General features: G+C 38.2%; 1 protein-coding gene across 6 annotated transcripts in view; it reads right to left on the bottom strand.

Annotated features, from left to right (window-relative positions):
- rabgap1l (RAB GTPase activating protein 1-like) overlaps positions 1-12,554 on the bottom strand; it is a 118,638-nt gene that overhangs the window by 2,755 nt on the left and 103,329 nt on the right. For 5 of the 6 annotated variants that reach the window (XM_063013291.1, XM_063013292.1, XM_063013293.1 and 2 more), the window contains 6 exons: positions 8,670-8,762; positions 2,093-2,203; positions 1,523-1,627; positions 773-856; positions 610-681; positions 50-247 (listed from right to left, as the gene is read on the bottom strand). In XM_063013291.1, the coding sequence (XP_062869361.1) occupies positions 50-247; positions 610-681; positions 773-856; positions 1,523-1,627; positions 2,093-2,203; positions 8,670-8,762 (663 nt within the window). Of the gene's footprint in view, positions 1-49; positions 248-609; positions 682-772; positions 857-1,522; positions 1,628-2,092; positions 2,204-6,881; positions 8,575-8,669; positions 8,763-12,554 lie in introns of those variants that run through there. The other variant, XM_063013294.1, reaches the window with a different exon arrangement.

Here is a 12,554-nt window from a genome sequence, read left to right as displayed (position 1 = left end):
CCTATAGAGAAAATCACCCGATTGTGTTTAAATGTGTGTGATATTTTACCTGGATTCTGCATTTGGCCTCTACCAGCTGCAGTTTGGTCTGTGCTAGTTCCAGTTCCAGCTCTCGGAGCTGAGACTTCAGTGAATCCTTCTCTTCATCTACGTCGGCGTCGCGGTTGTCCTGCGTCACTGTGGGGACGTTCAGGGGTCCGTCCTTACTGAAAACCTCCCGGCAACGCTCGCACGACATCACTTTACTCTGATATTGTGGACACATGAAAAAGAGCAGATGGTTTATTTAAAAGTCAGCCAAAACTTTAATAATCATTTATTAGAAAGAACTGAGTTTTGAACCCAGACTGGTCAGACACTAGTTATTTAAAGTGACTCTAGTTTGTTTGCTCTCCTTGAACATCACTGATGCCTGACCACTTAAAAAAAGGCTTTTTCACTGAATGGGCAGAGATTCCTACAGACACACTCCAAAATATTGCGAAAAGCCATTCTAGAAAAGTGAGGTCTGTCATCGCTTTTTAGACCCATGGTTTTGGATGGGATGTACAACAAACTCATGGTCAGCTGTCCACATAATTTTGGTCATATAGTAATAAAATTTTTTACCTTGACTATGTCCAGCTCCTCTTTGGTTAAAGCCTGTTGCTTCTCCAGTCTGGTGCTGAGCTGTGAACAGATCTGAGACAGGAAGACCAACACAATTTGCATTTATTTATTATTTATAGAAAATAACATGAGAATTATTGATGTAAGTAAAACACTAAACTACCTGTTTATACTCAGCGATGATGGCTGTGGTCTTTTTGATTTCTGATTCGGCTTTCTGTAGCTCTCTTCTAAACACCTCCTTCAACTAAAAACAAAACAAAACAGCAATACACATAAATACCTGACATCCTGGGTGGATTTCAATATTCCAACAACACATTCTAGCTCTAGATTCCTAGCTCATATATCTTCCGTCCATGACCAAAAAAATCATTTAACGTCCACAATCCTCACAGGCAATTGTTATTATTATTAATGCTTGATCTTGAAAATCGGAATACACCCTGAAATAAACCCTGAAAAGGTCAAAAATCAATAACAGGACAGCATTTACAGTGTGAATTTACTCAGTCAGACCGATTTAAAGGAGCCTATTCTAACAGTCTGTATGTGTTCAGGAAGGGGGGAAGGATGTATTAATTTCTAAATGTGTCTGAGGTATCCAGGATGCACTAGTGTTTGCTATAAGGGATTATTTATTTGCTGCTTGTGTGTAATGTGAGCTTACAGTAGCCAAGATATTCTCCACCTCCCCAATAAACACAAACAAAAACATTATAATTTACAGTAAGTAACACAATCACATATTTATGAGCAATACAGTCGAGGTCGAAAGTTTACATATGCTTAGTCACTTCAACATTATAATTCAATGTGGAACAGTGGTCTCTAGCCAGGGTCAGGAGAAAAACTCAAACTGTCACTTCATACCGAGAACAAAATGACTGAGTTATTCAGTACAAACGCAGACCTGAGCAGTTTCTTCATCCTGTCTCTTCTTCTCTTCCTCCATCTCTATCAGTCGTTGCTTGGTGCTTAGCAGCTCTTTGTTCAGGACATCAGCTTTGTCCTCCGCCTAGGGACACAAATAAAGCACATACAGTTCCATCTATAGACCCTTATACAGCATGTGTTTCTAAACAAGTGAGATGCACAGGAAATATGCTTAATACAACCAGTATAAGTGATTGAGTCTGTATTAGCACCAGTAGCTGAGATGTTTTTACAAATAGGACAACAGCATGTCCACCAAATCACACGCCTCCACTGACAGTATTTAAAATGATTTATTTTACATTCATATGGCTTGTGTGACAGACTGATGAATGGACTATATTTGCTCCTGTAAACACTTGATAAAGTTTTTGTTGTAAAGTGACCTTGAGAATAAGAAGGACGATATATAAATCTAAATTATTATTATTATTATATTCTGCAGCAACACTATATTCTGGAATGCAGCGTTTACATACAGCCGCACTTCCAGGTCTATACATGTAAAAGAAAAAAACAACTCTAAGCAAACTGATGAATGACAGACCTGGTCCAGATCGTTCCTCAGTGCAATCTTGCTAGTGACCAGCTCGTGAGCGAGGTCATCATTCTCCTGCTCCAAACGCATGCTGGCTTCCTGCAGTCGCCGATTCTCCCTCTGTAAATGTAAATACAGACCACAGTGTTACTGTTAAATTTCTTATACTGTATACAGAAACAGAGTACAAACACTTTACAAATCCTGTCTATGATCAAGCATTAAAGCCACAAAACAAAACACATACAGAGTGTACAGGACCGCTGCTTGTTTTAGCACCTCGTCCACTGATCTCTGTAACTGTAGACAGCAGAACACCAAGAACAGACTGTGCTCTGTATTTTAAAAACTACTCTGACGATATGTTAGACTCTCATCTAGCATTACAGAAACTATCTGATGCTGACAGTGGCTGGGAGTCTGATTTACAAGTGATTATGTGAGTAAATAAGCAAGGATGTAAGTTTGCAAGCATGTGAGCAGGTAAATAAATAAGTAAGTAAGTGATTTTTTGCATATGTGGGACATTAAGGGGATCTTAGGGTGGAAAATGGTGTAAAATAAAATATACATGCGCATATTTAACATAAATATATGTATTATTAGGAAAGTAAAAATCAGTGTTGTTTGCTTACTCAAAGATGAACAGCCTGGTTATTACAGTACTAAATAATAATAAATAATAAAAGGTTATTATTTCAAGTATCAGTTAGGATGATTTGGAATTGGTACTGCTAATGATACTTGATTGTAAACAGAGATCAGTGTTGAAGACAATGTCAGTGTTGTATTTTGTGGCTTTAGTTAGAACAGGGTGGGCCAAAGCTTTGCAAAGCTAAACATACTAATAAAAACTAAATAAACAAACAAGTTCAGTCAAAGTCATAAGATTACATACACTTAAATCACTAAATCTAAATCTCAGGGTCAGAAGTTTACATACAACCCGTTGCGATAACATGGCTACCCTAAACATTTGCTACTGAATACTAACCATGTGTATGTAAACTTCTGCTCCACTGGGAATGTAATGAAGGAAATAAAAGCTGAAATAAATCATACTATACTCTTAAAATATAGTAATGATCCTAACTGCCCTGAGAGGAGGAATGTCTACTAAGATTAAATGTCAGGATGTTTTTAATGAATGGGGTTAAGGTGAATGTAAACTTATGACTGTAACTGTATACAGGTAAACGCATCAGTGCTGAACGAAAGCTAAAAACAAAATCAAACCTTCTGACTCATAAATACAACTGTCATTGTAATATCTGGCACATTAAACCACCTACAGTTTTTTACCATTACAATTTACCATTACCTAAACACAATGAGCTCTACTGGGAATTTACTTTCATAATGACATTTAGTTCCTGTTAGCTGTAAGCGAGGGTTTCCTAACCTGGGGCTTGTGGTGCAATTGCAGGGTGTTTATGAGAGTGATGAAATTAAAACAGCACATTGAAAATTCATATTGCTAAAGATTTTAAAATTATGGAATAATTCATGGAACATTGTTGGTACATTGGTTACTTAAATTATTCTCCACTTGCCGGGTATGACAGATGATTACAGTTTAAGGTTGGAAACCTTCCTGCTGTAAGCAATAGCAGAGCACAGCACAGATTCAGCTTTAGCTGGCACAACTAAAGCAGTTTGCAGCATTTTTACTTACACTTGAGTGCTGATCCTAGATTGTACACTTACTGAACTACTAAGTATTAAAATGGCATGTATGACTAAATATATTATTATTATTTACACACAAATATATTCCATGAATATTATATGTACATAGAAACTGTTGCAGAAAAAAAAAACAGCTCAGGTGTTTAAAGTAAGGAGTCTTTGCTGAATAAGAGGGAGCATTTTCACACCAGAAAACAGTGAAAACAGAAAAAACGTTTCTTGCTACACCCACACAGTCCACTTTAGTCTGCTTGGTCCCTGGTTAGGAAAGGTAACCAAGCATAGGTACAGAGGTACAATATGGGTAGCAATAGAATAGAAACAACCACTAAATGTGGAAACATGGATTTTAAAAAGTACCATTCTATAGGGTACTGTGCAGTGGATACAGGGCATAAGTCTTCCATAAGCCTTAGGAGATCATTACCAACCTGTTTCCATGCTGCAGCTTATGCAATGTCATTGGGCAAATGAGTGCAACAAAGAAGGATGCCAATGACCACAACCTTCCCCAAACACAAGCTTATAAGTGCCCAGGCCTGGATACCATCACAGGGCAATCCAATACTTGGTCATGATATAACTACCAGTGCCAATTCATCTCTTTTGGACCTCCAGATACAGATAATACCACAGATTTCTATTGTGCCACTTACAAGACCTTTGTGATTTTTGTTTATTACGTCACATACATGTAAGAATAAACAACAGATATTAGCAAGTGGTCCATACTGTAGAACAGTGAGTTTTGATCATTTTTGTAGATTCAAAGCAAAACTTAGGAAGCAAACATAAGATTTATTTATAGATTTAGTTGTGTTATATTCATGGCATGATATGCAGACAATTGCATCCATAAGACACGGTAAGGGTTAGACATTATTGATACAATTTGCAAACAATTAATTTAACACAAAAGCAGATACAAATGTTGAAACTTAAAGACTAATGATTTGGACAGTTGTTTTCTGCTCCTTCTCAAACTGACTGACCCTTGATTGCAGCAATTCCATTAAGTGACTCAGAGGAGGCTTTGTGTGCAACAGGAAGACTGTCCACTCCCTTTAACTGCCTTCATGCGCTTTCTCACACACACACACACACACACACACACACACACCCACACACACCCACACACACACCCACAAACACACACACACAAACACACACACACAAACACACACCCACACACAAACACACACACACCCACACACCCACCCACACACACAAACACACACAAACACACACACACACACACACACACACACACACAAACACACACACACACTCCTGGACATTCTGCTTATCAGCAAGAGGAAAACCGGTCATCTGATTCCCATTTCCACTTACTGCCCCCAACAAACATAAGCACGTCTGCACTGCTACTGGCTTCGACCACATAATGTTCCTATGCAGCACTTACTGGTCAGCGAATACACAAAGCTAATGTTGTATGTACCAAATCCAAAAGCACAGTTTAAAGGAGAACTTGAAGCAGCAAAGCAGCAAACAAAAAGCCGGAGAGAGAACTGCTGGGATTTAGTGCTTACCTGATCCAGCTGTAGACTACCAGAGGAAACAGACTACACGGTCTAGCACTAGAACACAGCGCTCAGGCGTCTTACACAAACCAGGACTGCTTCCTCTCCACCCATACGCTCCCACAGCATTGGTTACATACATGCATGATTCAGGCTCACTGGATAAACGTGAGTAACTAAAGCTCATTGGTTAGAAAGGTCAGTGCAACAGAAAGTAAACAGGAAGTGATAAAACTCAAACCAAAGACAGTTTGGACAGCCTGCATCCCAAAGCCTTGCAGAAAACACCTTCTGGAAATGTGCAGACGTTACCGTTTCTACAGTTTGATTACACACAGTTGAAGAGGCATACAGCTCTGGAAAAAAACAAGAAACCATGGCAGGCGTTTCTTTCCAGTGTCTGTTGAATTCCAGCGCAGACACACCTCATTCTACTTAATAAGGTCATTTCTTATTTAACCAGGAAAAGTATAAAAACCACTGCTAGTCATCACTATCCTCTTACAATTAGACCAGCTGGATGACAAAAACAGTGTTAGTAGTACCTTGAAAGAAACTGGAATTAAAAAAGAACTGCTCACCATGCCAAACAATTGAAAAAGAAACAATATGTGTAAGAAAAAGGAAGCAGAATTTGGCTTTACTGGCTTGCTTTTGCAGAAAACATAATTATGTTTATGTTATACGTAGTTACGATTGTGAATAATTTTAATTATTAGGCTTGTAACCTCCCACAAGAGGGAGATGTTGGCACAGTTTTATTGTTTGTTTTGTTTATTAGGATGTTAAGGTCATGTTTTACACTTTGGTTACATTCATGACAGGAACGGTAGTTACTCATTACACAAGATTCATCAGTTCATGAGGTTATATCGAACACAGTCATGGACAATTTAGTGTCTCCAATTCACCTCACTTGCACGTCTTTGGACTGTGGGAGGAAACCGGAGCACCTGGAGGAAACCCACACAGACACGGGGAGAACATGCAAACTCCACACAGAAAGGACCCAGACCGCCCCAGCTGGGGATCGAACCCAGGACCTTCTTGCTGTGAGGCCACAGTGCTACCCACCTAGCCACCGTGCCGCCCTCAGTTTTACTGTACCTAGCATTAATTACTGTATTTATTTATAACTTCCTTTAAACTTAAACATTCGTGTAAAATTCTTCTAATTTAAGTGACTAGTTGAATAGGAATATAATACCAATAACTACAACACAACACTTTTCTCTACATTTATAGCAACGGTGAGGATCAGAATAGTAACTAATTACAATCTTAGCACATTGGGCTACAATTTTATGACAAATTGAATCCACATCGTTACTATTTGACAGTTTTTGTTATGTGACTTGTGTACTGCCTAATGTTGTGTTTCTGTTGGCTTCTTTCAACATTCACTCTGGTTTAAGAAAAAAAAAAAAAACCCTAACCCCCCGAGCATACTAAAGAATAGTAAACCGTGGGTAAATCATCAAATGAACTTGACTTTATCTTAACTTAGCTATTTTTAATTGCCGTCTACTTGTAAATTTATGTAGATAAAATTAATAATTATAAAATATATTGATAAATGTCTTTATTTAAACATATAACTTAAACACAATCTATTTAACAACAACAGATAAACCTTTTTCAAAGTTATACAATATAAAAAATATAAAAAAACAATACTTAAAACGATCATTCAGATCTCTCTGTAACAGCTGCTCAGTAAAACAGTTTTAAACTGTATAATCATGACAATGTTAGTTAAATAAAATACTAATCACAGGATATAAAATACAGGTGGCAGTCAGCGTAAAGAAGGCAGGGGAGGCCGAGCCTTCTCAAACAACGTCCTATAGCTAAACTTAAACAATAATCTGAAAAATAATGCACTATTTTAAATCGATTGCTCATTTTACGTCTTATTTGAGAAGAAAAATCAAAGTACATTTTTCCCTTATAAGATAAACAGAGATTAATACATTTGTCTATCTGAATGTCAGAGGAGCTTTAGATACAGCCTTAGATATGGAAACTAACACGTCAATGTTAGGAGCTGAGTAGCTTTAAGTTATCTCTCTGTATCATTACACTTTTTTAAAATTTTATTTATGCTTTTTCTCCCATTTTAGCGTGTCTCGCAATTTCAATTTGTCTTCCGCGGCTGGGAGATCCCTGATGGCAGTTGAGGTGGGTACATTGCTGCTCATGGATTCTGCACAGACGCCTCTCTATCTGCTAATCAGGGTCCTTACACAGCGTTTAAAGACACACATTGTCCAGTCATCCCGCCCTAGCAGAAACAAGTCTGCTGCAGGCACTGCCAATTATGCCCGCTAGATGGCGCCCAGCCGACCGGTGGCAACGCCGAGATTCTGAACTCCTCGGTTCGGGTAGTGTGCTAGCAGAATATCCTATCATTCCACTTTTAACACTACTTTTAAGTAATGTTTGAGTAAAAAAAATGCTGGTCAACCAACTTCAACTTAAAAAATATATAATATAATAAAAAATAAAATAATTCTTGGCTGTCATATAAAATAATATAGGGAGCTGTTTTTAAAGACTTTACAGAATCACTGGATCCAAATCTTTTTTGTAGCCAAGAAACAGCCAATGTTGGGACCTTGGGCAAGACCCTTAACCCTGTCAGGGCACTGTATATGGGCTGCCCCAGCACTCTGACTCTGGCTTTCATAACAAGTGGGGATTTGAAAAAAAAAAAAAAAAAAAGAAGTATTTGAATTGAACACAATATTATGTATATATGCCAATAATATACATTCTTTTTAAAAGCAGTTTTCTTCTATAATTGTAACAATAGCCTGTGTGGCTCTCTGCTTATTAATAGTGTTGTATTAGTCATATGTTAGTATATTTAATTATAATGTCCTTCTTTTAAACAAGCGCAGGGCTGGGGTTAAAGCTGTTAGTCATTGTTAGTGTTCCTGGCTGTTTAGATGAATATGAATGAACATGGCAGCCTCCCCAGAAATCTCCCTCACCGACTGCCACCGTTAACCACCACAATTCTGTACAAACTTCACAAGCTTTCAGATAGCATTAAATTAAAACAAACTTTCCAAAAAATGAAACCCCTTCATATCCACCGAGACATTCTGTCCATGTTCTAAAATAAAACTAAACTTCAGAGCTAAAAACATAAACAACATAAACACTATAAAATAATATAACAGAGTCTCTTTTTTCACTGTGAGCGAGCTGAATGAATCCTGCTGTGTTCAGCGCTGATCTCTACACTTTCCTGAACTGGACAGGGTGACAGGATTGAGGTGAAGTAAATGAGATGAAGGTGATAATGCAGAGAACGCAGTAAATCAGAATCAAGTGATTATTTGACTCACCTGGTATCGGTCGATGGGATCTTCCTGCTGCAGCTGACTCTCTCGAAGTGTCTGGTACTCCTTCTCAAACTTTTTCAGCTTCTTAGTTGGCACCTGACGGGCAAGGAAGAGTTTTTGGTAAGTAATCAGCTGCAATACGGCTAAAAAATTTATGGCAACAAATATGCAGGGTTGTCCTTCATGCGACCCACATTTTGTCCATGATTTTTCACGTGACCCAGGCAACATTAGCAATGCATCTTACTCTCTCTGCTGGTTTACAAGATGTAACATAAAGCCTCCACAAAGGGGGCATTCATGTACAAGTTTATTTAATTATTATTATTTGTCTCTGCAACCCATTTTTTCAGCTTGCAACTCAGGGTTTGAAAAACTCTGCTTTAATCTAACCCAAAGTCAGTCAAGTGTCACATGGAGAAACTTAAATAATGCATATCTTAATATAATTCTAACAGTGGCGGCTGCTGGTCTTTCAAAGAGGGGAAGCTCATTGTCGGCTTACATCATAAAATTTGTCAATTTATTTATACATAAATTCTGCCCTCCGTTCCTTTTCAAGAAAATGGCCTGTGATCCTATCGTACCAATGAAAAAAACCGTTCCATGCAGTCCCGTTGAAGTGAATAGACGCTCAGCTTCTACGGGCAAATGCATTGACGCTACGCGAATGTATGAGAAGTTAACAAAATCGAGTCAGTCGATTTGTGATAAGTAGCTGATTCTGAACGAACTCGTCTTCGAGATGAATGTGTTCTAACGCATTTGTAGTCAATGAAATGTTAACACAACTGTACATATTTGACCATTTAATTTTTGACATTTTAGGGGAAGCTGAGCTTCCCTTGCAGTCTTAGAGAAATCGCCACTGAATTCTAACATACTCAAATATGTCCTATTCAAATGTCTAACCTGAATTTGCAACACTGATCAATTATGTAAGTAAATATTAATCATGCATGTAAATTATATATGTAAATTTAGTGCTATATGGGGTTCTTTTTTTCAGTCAGTTTCTCTTCATTGTAAGAGCTACTGTTGCAGTCTATATGGGCGACATCAGCATATTTCATTTTTTTATTCATTTTTAGTAGGTGCCTGATCAAGGTTGCAGGGGGGTCCACCAATACCTTAAAATAATGGCCACAAGTAGGTAATAAACTCTGGATTGTGCATTACAGACTACCATATCACTCACTCAGTCAATTCACCTATTGCAAGAGGAAACCCGTTTAGACACTCAGTCAGCAACTACAAATGAATGGTAGCCAAAAGCCGTCCAATCAAATTTCCATCATAAAATAAGTATCCATAAACATATTGGGGTGACAGTTTTTTTTTTTTTACTTTCGTATTTATTTACAAGAAGGAAAAATACAAGAAATACAAGAAGGTGTAAAAGATCTGCTGCTATTTTACAGAAACGTTGACTGTGGAAAAAAGCAATCATCACCCACACTAACCACATGTTAACTACGTCGAGTATTTCAGTAACTGCCTGAGTGAGTAGGTTCAGCTCAGATCAGGCAGAACAAGCTTCAGTGATGTAGATTTAAATCATCAGGCCGCTCGGGATCTGTGCTGCGCTCTGCTATGCTCTCAGTACGGTGAAGGTTGGGGTGGGGCGTGTTACTATAGAAGCAGAACCTGCGCTGGTTTGTGTACTGGAGATACTACGTTCTTTACAGGGTGGAGCTTAGGTAACCACACCAAAATACCTGCAACCTGCAGTCTGGGGCAACACATACTGCCCCCACAGCTCCTGTTTAAACATCCAAACCCCTGTTCACACTTTACATACAATGATTTTATACAGTTATGTGTTTAGATTTGCACCCTCGATGAAAAGGGTGAAATGAAAAGACTAAGAAAAGAAGAAAATGTCAATATTTTACAATTAACCAGGAAAAAGGGGGAATTCCAAAGAAAAAATAAGAAAAAATAACAAATAAAATGTCGATAGATCCTATAGTAGATCCAATAGCTCATCAGATAATAACGAAGACGTATAACAAAAACAAACAGTAACCTAAATGTCTTAAAATCAAATACTGATCATTTTTATTCATGTGAATATAAAACATCACTAAAATGTACACCACCTTCTTACTGCTGCTCCTATATTTAAGGCTCTGCAAAGGAGATCTAGTCCACTTTTTTATCCCCTTTTATACCCGGGATTGGGACCAGCACTGAGAGTGAAGTGAAGTGCATGTGTTAATGGCTAGGCTGTTTCTGATTAATTTCATTCAGCATAATGTAACAGTTTGAGTTTATTTCACTACCTTGGCAAAAAACCTTGCATTTTTAGAAGCAATATAAACTTAATTTAATTGTATATTACATCATAGCTTAGGCATTTCATTTGCTTAATCTGTGTCTATTAAAACATGCTTATAATAAATATTTGTAAGCAATAATTGTTAATGCTTCATTTAGTATGTGATTTGATTAAATGCATGATATTTATTTTCTACTCCAGTAAAACCCACAGAGATAGAGACCCTGCAGCAGCTTCTCGTTCACACACCTGCCTCTGTGCTAATACAGCCGTTTTTATTGCACAATTCGACGCTAATCCATTGCACCGCACCATGAAATGTATGTTTCTCAAGCTCTCTGCGTGTAGGGACGACCTTTTTCCCCACAGAGCCAGTGCAAACAGAAAAACAAGTGCTCTCGGCGAGCTGCTCACCCGTCCTATTTCTCTAATAGTTGCTTTGCTGCAGTGAAACCACAATAATGACTAATAAATCTGCAGCTCAGCAGAGTTATAACATCAGAACAAGGTTTTAACAGTGACGAGGCCAGAAGCTGCAAATGAAGCACACTCACAGGGCAGTTGTAGCCTAGTGGTTAAGATACTGGACTAGTAAGCAGAATGTCGCTGGTTTAAACAACACCACTGCCAGGTTGCCACTGTTGGGTTCTTGAGCAAGGCCCTTAACCTGCTTAGACTGTAAGTCGCTTTGGATTAAAAAAAAAAGCGTCTGCTAAATGCAGAAAATGTAAATGTAAATTTACTCACACAGCCTGGCACACCCTTATGCAAAAAATAAGGGTTATACCAGAGTACAAAAGCATCACTAATTCAGCGATAGTTCTAACACACTGAGGATGTTCAGGGTTACAACATATGATACACTGTTTACTAGAACTAATGACACACAGGGAGGGTGATGAGAAAACTGCCACATTAGACAGAAAGTGAAAGAGGGTGGTTATGGGGGAGAGACTGGCTGAGAAAGAGATAAGACGACAGCCGTCGGTGGATTATTATGCAGAACACAGAGTTCTGGTGAAGGAACAGAACACAGCGTTTCATAGCAAAATGCCACAAGTGATTTTATTTCAAACTATAAAGAACATCTCCTTGAACTGACTCGACGCAACACTAACAGAGTTACAAATGCAGGCGGGAAGCAACAGGAAAAGTGACGCGACCTATAAACAAACCCGCGGTCGCTGTCAGCAAAGGGCATTATCGCTTTTCTGTACACACACAAAACAAAAGCACATCCACACTCGCATATGTCACAGGTACTCGACTCACTTTGTGAAAACAACACTCCCCCATGGCACTTTCCATTCAAATAGAATTTACAGCCAACCACTGTTTTCCATGACTACTGTCAGAAACACACCGTCACACGTTCTCGTAAAGAATCACATCTGAAGAATTATCAACACACAAATAGATCCTTATCATATGCGACTTCGAGGGATATTAAAATTAGAATATACAGTGTGCAAAATCATAGTACATTCCTTAGACTTGTTAATGATCATGTACACAATTATTTATGTCTCTTTACTACAACCAGAAAACAACCAGAAAATAGATGGAATTTGTATGCAGTAAAAAACAGTATTTGAGTATTTAGTGTG

This window comes from Trichomycterus rosablanca, chromosome 17 (genome assembly GCF_030014385.1).
Source record: "Trichomycterus rosablanca isolate fTriRos1 chromosome 17, fTriRos1.hap1, whole genome shotgun sequence".
Lineage (NCBI taxonomy): Eukaryota > Metazoa > Chordata > Actinopteri > Siluriformes > Trichomycteridae > Trichomycterus > Trichomycterus rosablanca.
The sequence above is the reverse complement of the archived record's forward strand: the minus strand, read 5'-3'. Positions and strand labels throughout refer to the sequence as shown.